The sequence below is a fragment of the Lepidothrix coronata genome, unplaced genomic scaffold (genome assembly GCF_001604755.1).
Source record: "Lepidothrix coronata isolate B3197 unplaced genomic scaffold, Lepidothrix_coronata-1.0 Scaffold101, whole genome shotgun sequence".
Taxonomy (NCBI): Eukaryota; Metazoa; Chordata; class Aves; order Passeriformes; family Pipridae; genus Lepidothrix; species Lepidothrix coronata.
Genome location: NW_016690281.1, coordinates 1,479,378 through 1,499,483, shown reverse-complemented (window position 1 = coordinate 1,499,483; position 20,106 = coordinate 1,479,378). Strand labels below are relative to the sequence as shown.

Sequence of the window (20,106 nt, the reverse complement as noted above, 5' to 3'; positions counted from 1 at the left end):
CAGGCCCACATCCAACCCTTCCGAGGAAACCGCATGTCAACATTCCCAGAGCCCGCCTGTCAGGCAGCTCGTTAGGGAACGCTGCAGACCCACACTGACATTTGGAGTTCTTATCCCTTAGAAAAACAAAACCTCCCCCCAAAGCCTGTTCGAAGTGCAAAGGTACGAGACCCGAGCGAAACGGGACTCGATCACGACATTTTCCCTTAAGAAAATGAACACTAGAGGTCTATCTAACAACTTGTCCCGGAAATACATATCCCTGGAATAAAATATTACAGATCTCTGCACACTGTACACCTCTAACTACATCCAGACCCACGGGCTTGGCAACGTGCTTCGTGTCTAACAAGGGTTTCTTCTATTTTTTGGAATTTGTTCTTGTCTTGCTCCACATTAGTATTTCCTTTCTGGAGCTGGTCCATTTGATCGCTGTCCTGATCCACGGGGCTCACTCGTGCACTGAACTACCCAGTCATGGAAGGAAGGGGAAATGGGCATTTGCATGTGCTGGAGGCCAAATGTGCCCCTGCTGGAGCTCTGCTGCAGCCAGGACAGTTCCATTAAGGGTTCCATTGAGGGCAGGAGCAGAGGAGCAGATGGAAACCCCTCCAGCTCAGGATCCCATATCTTGTGGATAAATCATGGAATGGTTTGGGTTGGAAGGGATCTTAAAGATCATCTAGTTACAAACCTCCCAGGGAAACCTTCTACTAGACTAATCCTAGACCAACTTTCTACCCATCAAACCTGGCCTTGGACACTTCCATGGATGGGGCAGCCATAAATCCATGGTTTCAAAGAGGCAGCAGGGAACTGGGCTGGGATGCAAGTGATGGGTTTGTGACTTCCAGCCTTCAAGACTGATTCCCTTCCAAAGTGTCCCCCAGCAAATAGCAACAGGGTGACTTCGTTACCTGCACCTCACACTTTCCTCATTGCATCTTCCACACTCAGACTCTGGAGGACCTCACTATAAATTCCCACAGAGTATTTATGCATAACACAAAACAGTCTTTGATTGAGATTTTTAGCTTTATCACTCTTAAAATGATAAAGTCTTCCAATTTCTGTGAGTTTGTTCCTCCCCCTTCCCTGCTCTTAACACTAGAAATAAGACAGAGCCCTGCCAGCCTGTTTCAATCTCCCCATTGCCACCTTCTCCAGCAAATCCCCAGGTCCCCTTTTGAAGGCTCCCATCTCAGCCAGACTCAGTGGAAACAGGGAAGGAGCACAGAGGGAAAGCCAAAAGGGAAACTTGAGGCACAAAAGTCAAGTCAGATGAAAGTGCAGCTCGGGCAAAGAGGGTGGGTAAGCACAGAATTTCTCCCCGGGAGTCACCGGGACGGCTCGTGTGCTTCTCCCTGAGCACATGTGCAGGGCTGTGCTGAACCCAGGCCAAGTGCAGCGCTCTCGGAGTGCGGGCCGGATCCTGTAGCACTGAGTCCCGTCGCTGACTAACATTTATTCACAGCCGCGGGCTCTGCAGAGGGGCTGCCAAGCCCTGGCCCCGGAGGAGTTTTCGTGAGCGAGCAGCCAGAGCACAGCTCCATATGGCAGCGCCGGCTCCTCACTCAGCAGCTCTCCCGCTGCCAGCTCCGCGGTGGAAACGGCCCCGCGCAGCAGAAATGTTCCAGCTCAACCTTCGTGCTGCAATTACCTTGAAAAAACTGCCAGATGAATTCCTGAAAATTCTTCCCGGGAGTTTCTTGCTGCCTGTATGACCAGGGTGGTCGTGGCTGCGGCAGCAAAGCTCCCCCAGGGCAGCACCCAAGCCATTCCCAGGTGAAGGTGTCTCCTAAAGGGTGTCCAACCTTAGTGTCCAGCTCCTCAGAGCACTGGCACATCCCAAGGCTGCCACAGAGGCGATGGAGTAGCAGGAAAAGCCTCTTATGCTCCTCTTCAGGCAACCTGGCCCTAGCACAGAACTTAAGCTTGTGCAGGGACATGTCCCTGAACCCTTCCCAGATAATGCAGACACGGGACAGATTTAGGAAGGGTGTAAGCGTGGCTGGGACAGCAATGGATGCCTTGTGCCACTGTGCAGCTGTTGTGCATTAACAGCCTCTCTTCAAGACAGTCAAAATTGGGCAGAGTTGACCAGGAAACCTCCCTTCTCAGAGCTCTTGATGCCTCACCTCAGTAGTTTTTCTTCCATCAAAATGCACAAGGGAAGATGCAATCCCTCAGTCACAAGGCTGCCCTTCCCAGTGCCACCATTCACCCCCACCCACCTGGGACTGGTGCCACCAAAGGGTGGGTGCACCCAGAAGCTCTTCCCAAGGGCTGACAGCAGCAACCACAGCAAGCAAACCCTTGCTACAGCAGAGACACTGTGCAGGACCCCTGCCAGCCCCAGTGCCAGCTATGCCAACCACAAGGACCCTCCAGAGACCCTGCCTGAGCCCCTCAGCACCACAGGGATCCTGCAGCAGAGGCAGCAACTGCCCACCCAGGGACCCACAGACATCCCACGTTCTCTCCATCCTTCCCCATCCCCTCTTCCAAGGGGTCCCACATGCAATTACTGACACAGCTGACACTTTGCAAAGGTCCCCAAAGGCCAAGCAGAGCACTTAGAAGACGTATCTGCCCAAGGACAGGCAGGAGTTGATGGGGAGTGTGGCCATCCCACACCTCACCACCACCAGCTGTTCCCACCATCTCCAGCAGAGCCCTCAGTACCATCACCCTCCTTGCAGGGCCTGGGCATGTGGCAATGCCAGCAGTGACACCAGAGGGGTGAAAGCCACAGCAGCACCTGAAGTGATGTGGGCTTAACCCTGGCTGGACCAGACTCAGCCCAGGTTTGCGGGGAGCCCAGTTCAGGCTTATGGAGCCCTTCAGCCTCCTGCAGCCTCAGCCCTGCCATGGCACGTGCACTTCCTGCCAAATCAATAGCTGTGTCTTCCTGGTAAGTAATTGTGTCAGTGGGATGTTAATGGTGCACAGTGCTCGTGGTGTCAAGGCTTTTTTTCCTTTTTTTTTTTTTTTTTCAAACGAAGCAAAGTCATTCATTTTCCTCCCCCTTCCCCCTGCAAGCCTTCCCAAACGCGCAAAATGGGCTCCAGACCCACCTCCTACAAGGAAATGAGAACCAGCCCCGGAGGATCACCCAGCAAGAAGCCTCTGTTCGGAGATCTGACGCCTCTTCAAAGCCGGGGGAGTAAATGTGCTCCTACCTCCTGTGATTTATGAGGAACGGCTGCGTCAGCGATGGGGGAAACACTTTGACACTGCCAGGGGGAAGGGACAGAGCCCTCGCTGCCTGTGCTGAACAGCCCTGCTCTTACGAGAGTTTGTTTTCATATCATTAGGTCTATATTGCATTTTGAAGGAAAACAAACAACCTGGAGAGTGCAGCACATGCTGCTGGATGATTTGCTCACTAGGAAAATAAACCCCAGAGCGGCACCGCCAGGACCGGCCGATGCCAGGCAGGACGTGCCAAGGGGGGCTCTTGAACTGCTCGTGCCAGCTCGGGACTGTGTCCCCACGTGTGAGGGGACAGGGGGAAAGCAGGTGGCTTGCCTGTGCTGGTGAGACACAGCCCATACCACCTCAGCTGGAGGCAGGAGCAGAGCCAGAGCCACGGGCAGGCAAACCGGCACACTGGGAGAGGCAGGGGCAGGGCTGGATTCAGTGAGGGGCACAGCCCAGGAGCCTTGTTTGCTTCCTCCCTGAGTTGAAAAATCCTGGGTGCAAATTTACATCTGTTTGGTTTTAATTTCTGCTCGTGTCCCAGGGTTATTTATGCTTTTGAAATACAGCAGTAGGCACGTGTGTGGTGTTGTGTTCATGAAATACAGCCCCCTGCCCATGGTGCTTATCGATCAGTGCAGTAAATAATTCCAGCAAGCACAACTCACCCGAGAGAGCAGGGGACCTGGACGAAGGCTGCCCATCTGCCAGGGCCCCCCCAGGGCTGCCAGGGCTGCACAGGGCTGACAGAGTTGCTCCTGAAATGCTCTTTTCCATCTGAAATGAAGCCAAGAGAGCCAGTACAGCTCCCAGGTGGGTCCTGGTGGCAGCTGTGCACAAGGTTCCCAGCCAGGATGGCCAGTGCTGCAGGGACATCCCTAGGGACATGGTTTGCAGCCCTGTACCCACCTTGGGATGCTCCCAGTTCATGCCTGAAGGCCAGTGACCACCAGAAAGCAACTGCTCGACTGCATCCAAGCTGGAGCAGAGGCACCCAAGAGACACAGCCACACTGGGAACCGGATCCCCACAGCACCACACTCCAGGACAGCCAAAGAGCCACTGCTTGGAATAAAAGCTTTCTGCGGGGACCTTTTCTGGTTTGATTTGACCATGGCTGAGGAGGTGGCAGCAATACTAACAGCCCTATCTAAGCAGTTTCTCAATTAGCATCGGTAATGTCTGTGGAATGCCTGAATTCTTGCTTTTTTTCCAGGGAAAAGGACACAGGGGGCTCTACATGATGCTGTCCATACAGAACTGGTATTTCCCTGGAAGCCCTCCTTGTCCTGCAGCAAATAGAGAGAGACCTGGGAAAGCCAAGCACAAGGCTGGACAGATTTAGTGTTGCTACACTGGGACTCATTTATCTTTGCTCAGGGGCAAACCCACACCGTCCTTGAGGACGGGAGCTTAACAAGCAGAGTAGGAAGATCTGAAGCAGATCTTGACCTGATCTCAACCACACAGCTGTGCTGAACCAAACAACGTTGATTTATGTCAGCAAGAAGCCAATCTCTGCTCAAATCTGTGCCCTCTGCCACCAGCATTGCGGGAGCTGCCTGTCCATGGCAGGCAGAGCTCATCCCACCAACACAGCTCTCCCAGCAGCCCAGGGCAGAGCCGGGGTGGGACATCAACAGTCTGACTCCACCATGGGACACGCACACCAAGAGACTGCACCACTGACATGGCAGCCTGAGGAGCCTCAGTAAAACACAGACCCTCCTCTGGGGTTCCCAGGGCTGCCCATCCCTGCAGGATGCTGTGCCTGGTTTTAGGAGAGACCTCAGCACCACACGGTACCTATAGGACTGTCCCAAGGGGAACTCACAGGCAACTCCTCTTAGCTTTGCTGCCAAAATACCACTTCCCAGAGAGGATAACCTCACATCAAACATCTCTGCCATGAAACCAGTCTGGGAGAAGCTCTGCAATGAGGGACACCCGCTGAGGCACAACAGCAGTGATGGGAGCGCTGCTGTAACACCCTCGGTGATACTGGGAACCCCACCCCTACTGAGCCCAGCTCAGCCCCAGCCCTGCTGAGCCCAGATCAGCTCAGGGCAGGGTTTCCAAGCAGGGTGGTGCCAGCCAAGCACAAAGGGTGCTTTCAGCAGCCCTGCTCAGTTTTACCCTTGGGCAATCATGATATCCCAGTGGCCTCTCACCAGGGAACAGCTCCTTCAATTTAGAGTCAGACACCCTGGAAACCCAGAATTCCCAACCTGGGATCCCCAAATCCAGGCAGCAGAAGGTGCCAGATAGCTCTGCCTCCAACCAAGCCCCAGATTTGCACCACTGCCTGCACACACTGAGGCCTTTTGCCTTCCCAGGGTCCCCCCTTCTCACTCCACAGGCACAAGGGGAGAAGGCAGCAGACACCCCATCTCCCACACTGTCCTTCAGCTCAGCACCTGCTCCTTCCCACCACCAAGGAACCTTTCCCAGCCCCAAGGAGCTGCCACACCTTCCACCTCCTGCAGAACACCCCAACTCACTTCCAGGGCTGGAGGCACAAGTTGCCACTGCTGGAGATGCCCCCCCCTGTACCTGGAACGAGCAGAGTGGGGACATCAGCACCCCCCGTGCTCCAAAGCACCCCAAACCCCACAGACACCGAGCGGAGCCACTTCACCTTGGCTCGCTCCCCATGTAGGAGTTGGTTGCCAAGTCCAGACTTGGATCTAGCAACAGACTTTTGTGTTTTGGCTCATGGACCCTGAAAACAAGAGCTTTAATCATTGCTTGCTTTTATGCTCCGAGAGCCAAAATTGTCTTGTTAAATACAGTAAGTGATCAGTACTCGCAGCAAAGAACATTTCAATGACTGCTTGTATGGGTAATTATTCCAGGCTTGCCTCTCTTCCCCTCTTGAGAAAAACTACGGAATGTGGAAATTATTGCAAAGCCTCTCTGGACTTGGAACGTTTTCTGCCGGTTCCAGGCAGTGCTTCAGCCTGTGCCTTCAGCATTTTGTGCCTGGTTGTGCCCCATCCCACACACCAAAGGGTGCTGGTCCCTGGGCAGGCTGCACCAGGATCCCATCCTGCACAGGCAGCTTCACCACTGGGCTGTACTCAGACAGGTCTAATTAACCCCAGGTTATTACTCAGACAGGTTTAATTGCCTGTCCTAAAGGTAACGGGAATCTCTGCCGTGCCAGCCTTGGGGTGAGCCTGTCCTCCCCTACCTGAGCACATCAGCACCCTTCAGCCAAGCCCAGAAAACAGAGTTTAGGGGTTTTTTTTTCCCCCCCATTTACCCGAGTGGCAGCTGTGGATCTGTGCTTGGGCCCCCAGCTGTGCCATGGCCACAGGCAGGAACCTCTCTCCCAGCCCTCTCTAATATTCCACTATTAAAGTTGCCTTTTGGCTTTTATTATGATTTTTTCCAGAGATAAAAGAGCACTGTAGGAGCAGAGGGAGCCCCAGCACCGACCATGTCACTGGAGCTGACAGTGAGGAGCTTCAAGCTGGGAGCACTGTGGCGAGGCCGGGGCACACAGAGGAAGAGGAGGAGGAGGAGGATGGTGCTCAGTGGTGCATCACTCAGCCCCAACTCTGAAGGGACCAGGAGAGCAGACTGCACTGATATCTGCTCTGCTGGTCAAGGGATGCTTTTCTGGGAAAGAGGGATTTTTCCCTTGTAGCAAAACACTCTCAGCCAGGTTTGCATCACCTTCTCTTGTGCAAATGAAGCTTGTCAGGAGGTCTCAAGCATCAGTAAATCCCCTGGTGAAACAGAGACGGGACCCCACAGCTCCCATCCTACTCCCACAGCCATGGGCAGCTCTGCCCTTACCTCCAAGGGGGATTTTGTACAGGGCAATTCTGACAGTGCTATGTGGGATGGAGGAAGAAAAGGTTCCAGGAGGATTTGGGGTGAGCAGATAAAGCTTAAAAAGATGGGACAAGTAGTTTCAGCATAAACAGCTCTGTGCAGGTTTATGTGTACAGCAGAGTCTGTCCCCAGCTGGCAGGTGGGAAATGCTGTCACTCTGGAGCTCATTCCTGCAGGTTTATTGCAGTAGGAGAAACGGGGCAGGTCCATCAGCTCCAATGGATACCTGGGTGCCCCATGGCACCTCCATCACCTCTGCCCCAGGGTCTCACAGCTACCAGGCAGGAGCTCCTGTATTTTGGGAGCTTCCACCTCCTGTATTTGTCTCCAGACCTCCCCATGACCCAGCCACAGCCCCAGGGCTGGTTCCAGGCCCCAATATCCCTCCAGGGCTGGAGCAGGCACTCCCAATCCACCATTCAGGTGTGAGAACACACTGTCCCCTCCAGCACCCAGTGATGCCACCAGTGCATTTCCCCCACCAGCTGCTCTGGGTGCTGCTTTAAAGACATTTGGGTGTCGCAACCAGGCCAGAGAAAGGAGCCTTCTCCCTGTGAGGGCAGAGGGCTCCCTGTGCCCTCCACCCCATTTTTCTCTGCCCCGTTTTCCAGGAGGGGTGGGGAACCCGTCACCCACGCACAGGGCTGGCAGGAAGGGAGTCATTCCCGAGGAACATTGCTTCTAAACCACTCCAATATGGCAAGGCAATGTTAACCAGCTGGGAAAGCTCTTTAAAGACCCTTAATTAAAGGCTGGCTGTTGCACAAGCCCCTTTCCCATCCCCACCAGAAGCCTTTCCCAGCTTCCTGCCCTCCATCCCTCACACTTTCTTTCCCACTGGCAGCGTGCTGCGGGGTGTCCTCCAGCAATCAGCCCCTGCCGTCACATGGAAGTTTGAACTCACAGCAAAAGGGGGAAAAAGGGGAAAACTCCCTCCCTGTTGCCCTTCAGGCATAGCTGGAGCAGCAGCTACCTGCATGGATGGCAGTGGTGGGGCCGAGCTGGCACGGCTGTGCCAGCCTGGCAATGGGAGCATCAGTTTAATCATCTGCACCAGCACTCACCAGCCACGGGAAACTGGGAGAAACGAGGCTGGACCAGCCCCTCCAGCACTATTTCTCCCCTCTAACACTGTCCCTCATGTAATGAGCTGTGGTATCCCTCAGTGCTCCACCACTCACCAGCCCCAAAGGCTCCAGCCACCCCCCTGCTCCTGCCTGCTCCGTGTGTCCATGACCCCTGGAAAAGGAGCAGCAGCAGCACTACCCCATCCCACATATCTCCCTCTACCCAACACCAACGGGGGCTACAAGATTAGGGCCTGGGGCTCATCTCCTGCCAGGGGAGTGTGGCCAGAAAGGTATCAATTTATTCTTCCTGACGATATAAATTAGTTCAACAAGGCAACATATTACTGTTTCTAATCAAAGAAAAAACTTGGCATTCTCTCATGACGGCTGAGCACAACCACACTGCTCCATCCCAAACACCACACTGGCCCTGCAGCCCCCAAAAACAGCAGGAAGGATGCCCCACACCCCTGGCAGTGCCCCCCCCCTTACCAGGCAGTGCCAGCTCCTGCTCCCTGAGCCAGGATAACCTCTGCACCCTCCAGAGCTTCACAATCCCCCCAGGATCCACCTCCCTCCCAGCTTTTACAGCCCCCAGGTGCCCCATGGCCCCGGCAGCACGAGCCTCACCTGGGGACTGTGGGGTGGGATGGATGCAGCCATACAGGGAGCAGGGAATGGGGACAGAGGGGCACTTTGAGGGAAGAGCATGGCTTTCCCTGTTGCAGGTTATAAACATTCCCAGAGCACATCAAGATGAAATGTGTAATTACAAATCAGCCCTGCTGCTCCTCATCTCCAGACCCACGCAAAAGCAGGGAAGTTTTAACTTCTTCCTTGTGGAGCTTTTTTTTTTTCCTGCCTATTTTTGTTCTTTCCCTTCTGTCCTCCTAAATTCGGTATGAAAGGAAAAGGAGTAAATAAAAATTTTGGAAAGCTCTTTCAGCCCTGCTCTTCCTGGCTTATGGAGCAGTTGGAACGGAGGGGGAGGCCCAGAGCACAGGAACCACAACACTTTGGATAGCTGGATTTTCAAAACAAAAATGGGGTTAGAAATGGAAACTTTGGTTAACTGAGACGGGGATGAAAGCTTCATTTCATACTTGGCTGCAAAGCTGGATCTCCATCACCCTCTTGCTCTGACATTTCCCCCATTTAACCTGGTGCTCCAGAGGCATTTTTCCAGCTCCATGAGCACAGGGGGTCTTGCCATCAACCTCTGAGCAAGCACAGTGGGGACATCACTGCCCAGACTCTCTTCTGCCCCAGGAAACAGCACAGCTCAGCATCACCTTGTTACAACTTTATTTCCAGAGGTTTAGAGCAGGAAGATCCAGGGGGTTGAATGGGATGACCTTTAAGTTCCCTTCTGACCCAAACCATTCCGGAATTCTGTGACCCTGGGGAATGAAGCATCCCAGTGGAGAACACTGACTCCTTGAAACCCCCGTGACACTGGGTGGACCCACACCAAGGACAGCATGAGTGGGACATGGGTGTTGTGACCAGCCTGCGCTGAACCACTTTGGACACACATTGCTCTGCTGGAGCTCTTGAAAGCAACAGAAATGCCCCAAAACTGAGGTGGACACAAGCCTGAGGTGGACACAAGCCTGTGCTTGGCTCTTTGGAGCCGGGAGATTTCATCCCCTTCCTGCCAAAGCTGCTTTTATTGTCTTGATCTAATGAAGTGCAGACTTCACCTGGACAGACCCATAAGTGGCTCCTCTCGGAGGCAATGAATAAAAATACTTGACCTCATGAGCTGCGGGGCAGCAATTAGTTTAAGCAGGGGGTTTGTGTAACACTTCAAAAGTCTTAATCCGTGCGGTCAGCCCTGGCACGGTATTTGCCAGAACCTATTGAGTAGTCTTAATGAGTCTGCAAAGCAAGCTTTCAATACATTTTGGGTCGCTTCAGATGCTTTAAATGGCATAGTCTATATGGTATTGTGCGGCTTTAGAAAGGGCCGGGCTTTAAAAAAGTATGGCTCCCTTTCACAGGGCAGACAGAAACCATCTTTCGAGCCGGGACCCTTAACGTTTTGCATATCAATATGGCTGGGGCTGAATGCAGTCACTGAGCTGAGAAATAGGATCACTATCAGCGTTTCCAGGCTTTCACAGGCACTTGGGAAACTTTAAAGCCCTTGGCGGAGAATAATTTGGTCGAATGTCGTGGCTGGAAACAAAACCTAAACAAGCAGAGCGCAGTCCATCACGGGGAGCTGCCAGCGCGGCTGACAAGGGGCTCCAGCCGCTCCGACATCCCACCCCCGGCGGGGCGGGGGCCGCGCCACCGCCGTCCTGGGGGGACACGGCCAGGGGTCCCTGCACTGGCCACGGGTGCTGAGCCCACCCCAGCATCGCTCAGAGGGCTCTGGGCCTTCAACCAGCACAAAAACAGTCCTGGCTCCATCTCTTCCTGCTGCTCTCTGACGATATCCCAGTTTACGCCGGTCATAAAGCCCCCCCAGGCTCTGGCACAACACTGGTGGCATCTGCATTGGTCCCTGGTGCCCCTGACACCTCTAGGGATTGTCACCACCATGCCCCATTCCCCACAAACAGGCCACTGTTTGCATTTAACTCTGACATTCCATTAAGCCCATCCCTGCACGTGTCACTCATCCTGGGGTTGAACAGGAACATGTTCGACCTCAGCTCCAGCCCGGAGCATTGGGACAGAAAATACCATCACCTCCATGGGCACAACGGAGGTGCCAGCTGGGAAATGGGAGCTGTGAGGAATAGAACACTATGTGTGGGTGTAACTCCACCCTGGAGGTGGGAAGAAAGGGGCTGGGGGTGGTTGTGCATCCCAGGAGAAGCGGGACCTGCTGCCTCCATCACCCCGGGCAGCAGCAGCGAGGAGGGGAGGCACCTTGGCAGGATGGGCAGCTTTGGGATGCTGCACGATGGAAGGAGCCAGAGCCAAAGCATATTTGCAAACAATGCAGGGCCTGAAGGCCCTTCAAAACACATAATTAGCTCATTAAAGAGACAAATACAAGTCACTAATAAGATATTAGAGGTTAATTAAATGTTTTCCCCATCTTTAATTAAGGGAAAACTAGTTAGTACAGATTCAACTAATTTCTGCAGCCTCCTGTGATGACCCTCAATGGCTGCAGATTTAGAAATCTATTGAGATTATTGATCTGATAGGGCAGAGTTTGGGGATTTTGTCTGCTCTGCTTGGGAATTAGGGGAAAGCAGGAATTTTCATCCTACGGGTCAGAAATGCTCTGCTCTCTCTGCTGCGTTACTCAAGGGACATAGGAAAGGATGTGATACACAACTCCCTCTCCCTAACCCGGACCAGGCATTTATTCAAAACTACTGCTGTTAATTGTTTTCTTAACTAGGCAGTTCCTACAGACCATATTCCATCTGCAAAACACCTCTCGTGCTCAGGGGCTGCTGCTCGAGGGCCTCACCCACCACCCCTGGGCCCTCAGTGCCTGTGTCAGCACTGGAATTTGGTTTAGCAAAATCCCACTGGTCGCCCAGCCCAGAGTCCAGCTGGTTTCCAAAGGTTTTATTATGGATGGTGGATCCACCATCCACCCACACACACACACAGAGCCCCATCCACACACCCACACGTCCCCCTCGCCACCCGAACAGTCCCGGTCAATACAGATCAGCAAGATTTATATGGAAGAATATTTAATCTGGTCAGGGCGGGGAGAGGGGCCATCTGTGGTTTTATTTCTTAAATATTTCTCTCTACTCCAGAAAAGTCCATTTCTTGCCAGAAAAGGTCCGATATAAATTAGAACGAAGGGAGGAGGTTGCTGGTGGGGTGGCCACGAGCATCCCTGGACCACGATGACCACGAGCATCCCTGGACCACGATGACCACGAGCATCTCTGGGCAACGACCATGAGCATTCCTGGATTGTGGCAGCCACGAGCATCCCTGGACCACAATGACCACGAGCATCCCTGGACCCCGGCAGCCCGGAGCATCCCTGGATTGCAGTCCTGGCTCCAAACAGTGCTGAGCAGAGCAGATCCCAGCGTGGTGGAGTGCCCCAGGGGTGGCTCAGTCCCACCCAAAGTCCTGCCCTGTCATCTGGTAGAACTTCATGTTGAAGGGTCTGTAGAACTCGCGCAGGCGCTGCACCACCTGCGGGTCGATCCTGGGGTGGGGCCGCCCCTTGGACTTGCCCAGGCAGCGGGGTTTGCTGCCCTCGGGCTTCTTCAGGCAGGGGAAGCCCTTGGTCTCATTGAAGTAGAAATGTTTGTCCGTCACCACCCTCTGCAGGCCCAGGAAGTCCTGGACACGGCCCATCTCCCCCGCCGGGTCGCTGACGAGCCTCTCCCCGCTGACGAAGAGGAATTTGGAGAGGGGGAAGTACTGCAGCCAGTTGTCCAGGTGCTTGGCGTAGATCCCGATCCTCACCGCGCTCCAGCTCGTGTCAATCAGTCCCGTGCTGGCGTTTTTGAAGGCCAGGGCCTGGAAGGAGGGGATGGAGGGGTTTTTGGAGAGGGTCTGTGTGTAGTCCGAGATGGCCCTGGTGACGGGGTTCCGAACCACCACGATCAGCTTCGTGTCCCGGGACATGTTGTAGATGCGCCGAGGGGCCTCCTTGGTGACAAAGTAGCTGGGGGTCTTCTCCATGGTGATCTGCCCCTCCAGAGTCCTTGGCATCAGGCTCCTGGGGAGACAGAGGGGCACGATCAGGGCTCAAAGCACAGCTGCTCCGACCTGATGCCACGATGAGAAGGAACAAGCCCCAAAACCTGCCCAGAAATGCTCAGGGGCCTCCCAACAACAACCCCCTCTCTCTTTCCTCTGTCCTGCCAGCCAGGGACACCACCTTGTCACACCCCACTGGTCACCTCCTCATCTTCAAACTCCTTCCCAGGAGTCCTCATGTCCTGGTCTCTCCATTCTGCTCACCCCGGCTCAGTGTCCCCTTTGTCCCCTCCAGAGTCTGTCCCTGGGAAGGGACTCCCTGTCACTCTGCCCCACCAGCAGCACATCCAGGCTGTTGGTCCCTCTTGGAGGTTCCCCACAACCCCCTTCCCAATCCAAAAATCCCTTCCCAGGACACTCCAGGACCCGCTACACACGTTTTGGGGCGGGACTGGTTTTCCTCCCCAGCCTCCAGGCAAATTTCATGTCCTGGAGATGCTGACCCACCAAGTGGGACTGGAAAGAACAAAATCCCATCACAGGGGTGATGCCCAAGCAGTAGCTGGGGATGGAGATGCCCCCAGGGCTCCCTCCTCCTCTGCCCCCAGCCAGCGAGCAGTTAAGGCCAGAAAAATACAGTTGCCTTCTAAAAAGAAAGGCAGGAAATCTCAGAGGGCCCAGCCATTGTGCTGGGGGAAATTCACTGCCCTGATTGTTCCCTCGTGCACTTTAATGAGGCATTAATTACCAGAGAAATTACCCAGCCATGTCACCCTGTGTGACAGAACGGGTCCCCCCTGCCACCAGCACAGGCACCTGCCCCAGAGCTCTTCACATCCCCCTCTTCCACTTCCAAGAAAAATCACAGAATTCTGGAATGCTTTGGGGAGGGACCTTAAAGACCATCCAGTGCCACCCCCTGCCACGGGCAGGGACACCTTCCACTAGCCCAGATTGCTCCAAGCCCCATCCGACCTGGCCTTGGACACTTGCAGGGATGGGGCAGCCACAGCTTCTCTGGGATCCCCATCCCACTGCTCGGAGGGTTGTGCCCAGCAGGGAGCTGGGTCCCCACAGCAGTTGGGGACAGGGACAGGCCATGCAGCAGCCAAGGCTGTGCTGGGGGGAAGTCAGGGCTCTGCCCAGCAGCATCTGTTCCTTATGTAATGGGAAAAGCTTGAGGTTTCTGGGATTTTTTCCCCTGGACTCAGGAAAGAACACTTGATTAAAAGCACTTGTGAGTGATGCTGGGCCCCGCACAGCTCCCTCCCCCAGACAAGAGGCAAAAGCCACTTGTGGCTTTCCCCCCCCTTTTATTTTGTAAATTTTTGCACAGTGCCAGTTTTTAGAGCCATTTCTTGTTCCCGGTGTCCTCTCCTGGCAGCACTCCATTGGCATCAGTGGGACGCCCTTCCAGAGGTCCCTAAATCCTGGGGCAGCCGTGGGTCCCCATCCTTTCCAGCAGCTTTTCCCCATCACCCCAACTAGCAGCACTTACCAGAGAGGCTGACTGACAGAGTTCCTGCTGGGAAGTACCTTCCCAAACCAGGATCAGACCCTCACACCCACACCTGTCCCCTCCCTGCTGTGCCCATAACCAAGGAAAACCCAACGGCACAGCCCCGGACCCACCGGGAGCACACCTCCACCCTGCCTGGGAGCACACCTCCTCCCTGCCTGGGAGCACACCTCCTCCCTGCTGCCTGGCTCCCCTGCCAGCCAAGCATCCTCAGTCACATTCAGAAAGTGCCACAGGGTTTTCCAAGCTGCTTCCTGCAGCTTCTCCGGGCAACTTGCTGAGGCATCTCTGCAGCGCTTCCCCGGAGGCCACTGGGATTTCTGCACAGCACAACAGCTCCTTCCTCCTGCTCACCCACCCCAAACCCTCACAGCAAACATGGGCTTAGGACCTAAGCCAGTCCCTCTCCTCAGTGGGCAATAAAATGTTTATTATCAGCAGCAAACACTTGGGATGACGTGATGGGACATCCTGGAGAGTCCACACTAAGCCACAGCAGCGCTTTCCTCAGCCTGTGCTCCAAACCCTCCACCTTCCACTAGCCCAGGTTGCTCCAAGCCCCGTCCAACCTGGCCTTGAACACTTCCAGGGATAGGGCAGCCACAGCTGGAAAGCCTCTCTTACCCCCCTCTTCCTTCTTGCAGAGGGACAACAAGGGTCAAGCTGATCCCACAGTGCCAAGGCCATCCCTAAGGGGCCTGTGGGGCAGAGGGACCCCCAGAACCCCCCAGGATCCCACTCACCCACACCCAGCAGTACCAGCACCTTCCCTGTCCCCATCCTGCTGACCCAGGGCTCCTCAGCTCCCAGGAGCTGCACCTACTTTAATTAACACCAACCACACCATCCAAGGCTTAATCACCATGTAATTAACAGAGAATATTTAATAAAAACCCACATCAGGGCAGCTCTGTTTGCACAGGCACCCCCAGAGCTGTGGCCCCTGTGCCTGTGCTGGGGTGCAGAGACCTTCACCCCCCAAACTGCCCCCCAGCAGGGACAGTTGGGTCCCAACATCCCAGGATCCTGTCGGGAACAGTGGCCTCCAAGCACTTAATTGTGCAGCACCTCCTCTTCCTGAGCAGCTCAATCACCCCCAGCTACTTGGGAGATAATTACGCAATTTCACATTATCATTAACTCCCTAATACTTTCCCCTAAATTACCCCAGTTAATTATTGATAACCCCGCTCTCCCTCCAGATCTGGCTTAAACTGGCAAAGAGCAGAGCAGGCTTTGTTATGCCCCACTTTAATGCAAACATTGGAAACTTTAATTAAATTTGCAGTTAATTCTTATTGACCTTAAGAGAACACCAGGCAGTGCCTACAGGTACATGACACTGCAGAGGGGGAGCCCCAGGCAGCCTTGGAAGGAGTTGGGATTTCAAGAGGAGACTGTGCCCAGGAGGAGAGATACAACCCTTTTAACCTTTCTATTAAGCTGATAAATTGTGATTTTTAATTGATAAAACAACTGGCATTTGAGAGGCATCAGAGATGGGATTTCCTACACGGAGATATTCAACATGTGAAATGTTTCCTCTGCTGAGGTAACATGCAGGAAGTTACAGCAGATAAAATGATGATAAAAATGCAGAAATGCATTAAATACTGATTAACAGCCGTGGCAGGCAGGGAATCAAAGCAGACTTCAAAAACTGGGCCGACATAACTTTCCAGAGTTAATTGGTTTGTGATTCCTCAACTCTGGGACGATTTTGTTGCAGAGGAAGGAGAACTCCCAGCACGGAGCTGAGAGCCCAAGGGATGCACCCTCAGGAGCTCAACCTCACTGATAAATAACCCTGCAGCCCAAAGCATCCCTGAGTTATCACCCAGGGCAGCTTCATAGGGAAAATTAACTCTATCCCAGCCAAAACCAGGAGAGCAGGACAGGCCCTGCCTACAATTCATCCCCACTGAAAGGCCAGGCAGAACCTCAGCAGGGATACAGGTCCAGCCTGTGCTGGGAGCACGATGGGAAACCCCAAACCCCAGATCAACCCCAGGGGTGATGTGGGCCATCACATCAGGGGGATGGGTACTGCGGGCTCAGGGCTTACAGGTTCTATATTACCACCAGAAAGAGATAAAGGGGCAAAAAACCCCTCTTCTCTATTATTATTTTAAGAAAAATGAGCATTGACCAAAAAGCCCAGACAAAAGGAGTGAAAGGAGGGGATTTCTCCCGGGTGGGACATGGTTGAGAGCTTTCTGCAGGGCAAAGAAAGTGACTCTTTCAAGGCACTAAGATGGGCCATGGGACGACGTGGGGGACAAACCCCCGGGCAGGGGACACCCCACGCTTCCAGGGGACCCCCTCCCTCCCAGGCAGGGTGACAGGGGCTCTGTGGGGGACAGAACCGTTTTTGTGTAAATGTAAAACAGTTTGGAACCGGGAGAGGGGGGACAAGGCTCGGGACAGATTTATCCTCTCCCAGCAGACACCCGGTACCACCCGGATCTGCATATGAATCACCCCCAGGCTTATCTCAGCCCCAGGGACAAGGCTGCCTTTGTGGCCCCACGGCAGCTATGAAGTTGTTAAACTGGAACCAGTTATGGAAACTCGGAGATATCGGCCTCTTCCTTCCAGGCAGCTCCAATAGCAGCACCTTTGCTGGGAAGAAAGGTGTGAGAGAGCAGGGAGGGGGATCGGATGTCGGGAGGGACAGATCCAGCCCCAGATCCCTGCTCCCGGCTGCTGGGGGACATCCCAGACCCCCCATTCCCCAAAAATAGCGGGGCTATGTGTGGGCAGCTTTGCTTACCCCCACCCCGGGCCACTCCATGACCTTCTCTTCCCAGAGGATGCTCCGGGGCATCTGTTGAACCTCTGCAGAGCTTGGAGGGCTGAACTGGGAAGGATGTACTGGGAAGGATGCACTGGGAGGGCTGAACTGGGAAGGCTGCGCTGGGAAGGCTGCGCTGGGAAGGATGCACTCACCAAGCCGCCCGGGAGCAAATTAGCCCACGTTCCTTTCTCCTCCTCATTACTGTGATATTCCCCCTCTCCTCCGAAGGGGCAGCGGGTCCTGCCAGTGCCCCCCAGCCCGCGGAGCCCCCCCGGCGTTCCCCATCCCCGAGCCGCCTCCATTATTTTTTGATTCTTTCACCAATTCAAAAATGTGCAAATGAGGCCGCGGCTTCCCAATCAGGCCTGGCCGGGAGCTAATTGGCTTTAAGCAGGGAAACCTGAATATGCTAATGACGGCAGTAACAAGCCCGTGATGCGCCTGGAAGGGGAGCCAAGCCCTGGGCTCCACCACGGGCTGACTGAGACACGTCAATTAACAACAAGGAAGATAATTTATTAATGCTCCTTTGCACCCCCCTGCCCTTTGCTCCTAATTACAGTTTGATACATGAAACACCGCGGAGGTTTGCCGGGTCCTGCTCCCAGCTGGAGCATCCCCGGGCAGCCCCCAGAGCCTCCTCCTGCCCCCCAGAAGCCCCTATCCCCATTAAGCCATAGCCCAGGACCACGACCGGGGGGTCTCCAGAGGACCCCAGAGCTCTCCCACCACCAGACCACGGGGACAGGGTCCCTGGGCTGGGGTTCAGGCAGATAAAGAGGCTCGGAGGAGGAGGAAAATGCGATGGACTGGGTGCTGCTGCCTGCCAGGGCTGCGCCCCACAGGGTCCAAGCCCCCACAAAACCTTCCCGAGGGGTTCCCTCCCCGGCTGGGCTGGAGGGTAGGAGGGGAGCAGCAGTGGGGGGTGTTGGGGGCTCTGAGAAGGGCCAGGAGCTGGGGAGTTTTGGTTTTGCTGTAGCATCAAGATCTGGGAGATGAGGAGCGAAGGAAAGGGGAGAAGCTGGAGCCAACATTTGCATTTCTAATGGAGTGGCTGCTTTCACCAGTCACCCGACACCCAGCTATGAACCCCCACAAGGACTGGGGCCATGGGGAAAAACACATCTGCTTTGCCCACCTACAGAGTCCCCCAGACTTCTGTGTACCCCAATTCCCTGGCAGGAGGGGACAAAAAAGGCTGTGCCCCCCCAGCCCCACACCAACCCAGCTCCCACACACCCGGCACTTCCATCCCCATCCTGCCCACGTGCATGGCCAGAGGCTGCAATTAGGGGCAGCTCCAGGCCCTGAAGGTTTTTATCTTGCATGGTTGTTCCAAAGGCTCCGGTGAATGCACATCACAGCCAGTGATTATGGAGAGCAGGAATCAGCCTTAACAAGGACACAGCTCCTTGCCTGCTCTGGAGCTACAGCTGTTTGGCCTCAGCATCCATAGGGGTCGAGACATGGGGTCCCTCCTCACTCCTCTCCAACGTGGAGCTGATATGGGGTCACCCCAAAAATCTGAGCAGCTGAACTCCCCATTGACTGCTGGGGATCCCTCACAGTCTGCACCACTTGGATCCCCCTGTGCTTGTGCCAAAAGGGGTGACCCTGGACCACAGCACAAAGCCCTGGGACTCCTGCTCCCTGCTGGGGTCCATAAAGAGCACCCTGGGACTCTTGCTCCCTGATGGAGTCACCACCCACAGCTACAAAAATGAGCACAGGGACCCCACAGTCCATGGGGACATTTCCTACCCCTGGAGCTCACCCAGAGATGGAACCACAGCAGGATGGTGCTGCCTCAGTAGCTGAAGGGGGATGTGAAGCAAACCCACCCCTGTGTTGAGCAGCATTTCCCTTGCAACAAGCACGGGCTGAATAACCATCAGCAACAAACCAGCTGAACCCCTGCTTGGCTTGAAACAGGTGGGGAACAGAATCCATGAATCCCCAAAAACCCTTCAGAAAATGGGGGCTGCCCAGGCATGGTGGGGCACTGAATCCCCAAAAGCCCTTCAGGAAGCAGGGGCTGGCACGTGCCCAGCTCTGGTGGGACACTGGGCTGGGCTGGTGCACAGCAAGGGCAGGGATGCCGTGGGCACACACGGCCTCTCCGTCCCCCTGGAATGAAGCAGGGCTGCGTGGCAGCAATTAGAAATCCTCTTTTCTCGGCTGGCTCCCCAGTGTCCCTTTGATTCCCCGTCCTGGGGGCGAGGGGACAGCCTGTGGCAGGTGTCTTGCCTGTGACCCGGGTCAATCGAGGGCTCTGATCTCCAAATGACCCTTCCCAGCAGTGCCTGTGTAGCCGCGCTCAAACAGCTTGCAGATGAAGGAGCAACAGACTGGAGATGATTTATTCAGGAATTAAAGGTTCAGTACCCCTTTTAAAGGCTGCGCCTCGGCACTGTCAGCCTTCATTGCACACAATTAAAGGGGTTTGCTGCCCCGGCCCCCGCCCTCCTGCCTTCCAGGGGAAGGAAATCAAACAAAACCAGCCCCCCCGCCAAGCCCCGGCCCCGGGGGGGTGGAACTGTTGAAGGACTTGTGAACTCGGTGCAGGAGTGGCCCTGGGTTCCGGCCTGGGAAGCTGCTCCAGCTCCGTTCTCTGACAGGGAACAGCTCGGCTCTGCCTGGGATGGGGGATGCAGGCACTCGAGTTGGTCCCCGCTCACAGGAAGGGGTGCTGGGGGCTGGAGTCCTCTTGGCCCCTGTGGCATCGGTGCAAAGCCTGTTCCTGCAGCTGGGGCTTGGAGAAACACTCCTGGACCCTCTCCCTTCTCCTGGTTATCCTTCCTCCCGACCCCCTCCACAGCTCAGCACCTCCAGGCTCAGAGCCGGGAAGGGTCACCTATGACCTCACACCAGCAGGACTCAAACACAGCCTGGAATTTCCCTCTCACACCTGAGAGGGGAGATAAGGATAAAACCTGCCATCATCCCGATTATTTTCTCCCCTTCTAAGCTGTGGGAAGTGTGGTGGTTGGGGGGGGGGGGGGGGGGGGCGCCCCCCCCCCCCCCCCCCC

General features: G+C 55.0%; 1 protein-coding gene across 1 annotated transcript in view; it reads right to left on the bottom strand.

Moving 5' to 3' along the window:
* Positions 1-11,988: 11,988 nt before the first annotated feature.
* The window catches only part of HS3ST6 (heparan sulfate-glucosamine 3-sulfotransferase 6), a 31,805-nt gene continuing 23,687 nt past the window's right edge, over positions 11,989-20,106 (bottom strand). Inside the window, exon 2 of the mRNA XM_017823074.1 lies at positions 11,989-12,780. Coding sequence (XP_017678563.1) covers positions 12,165-12,780 — 616 coding nt within the window. The 3' untranslated portion in view covers positions 11,989-12,164. The remainder of the gene's footprint in view (positions 12,781-20,106) is intronic.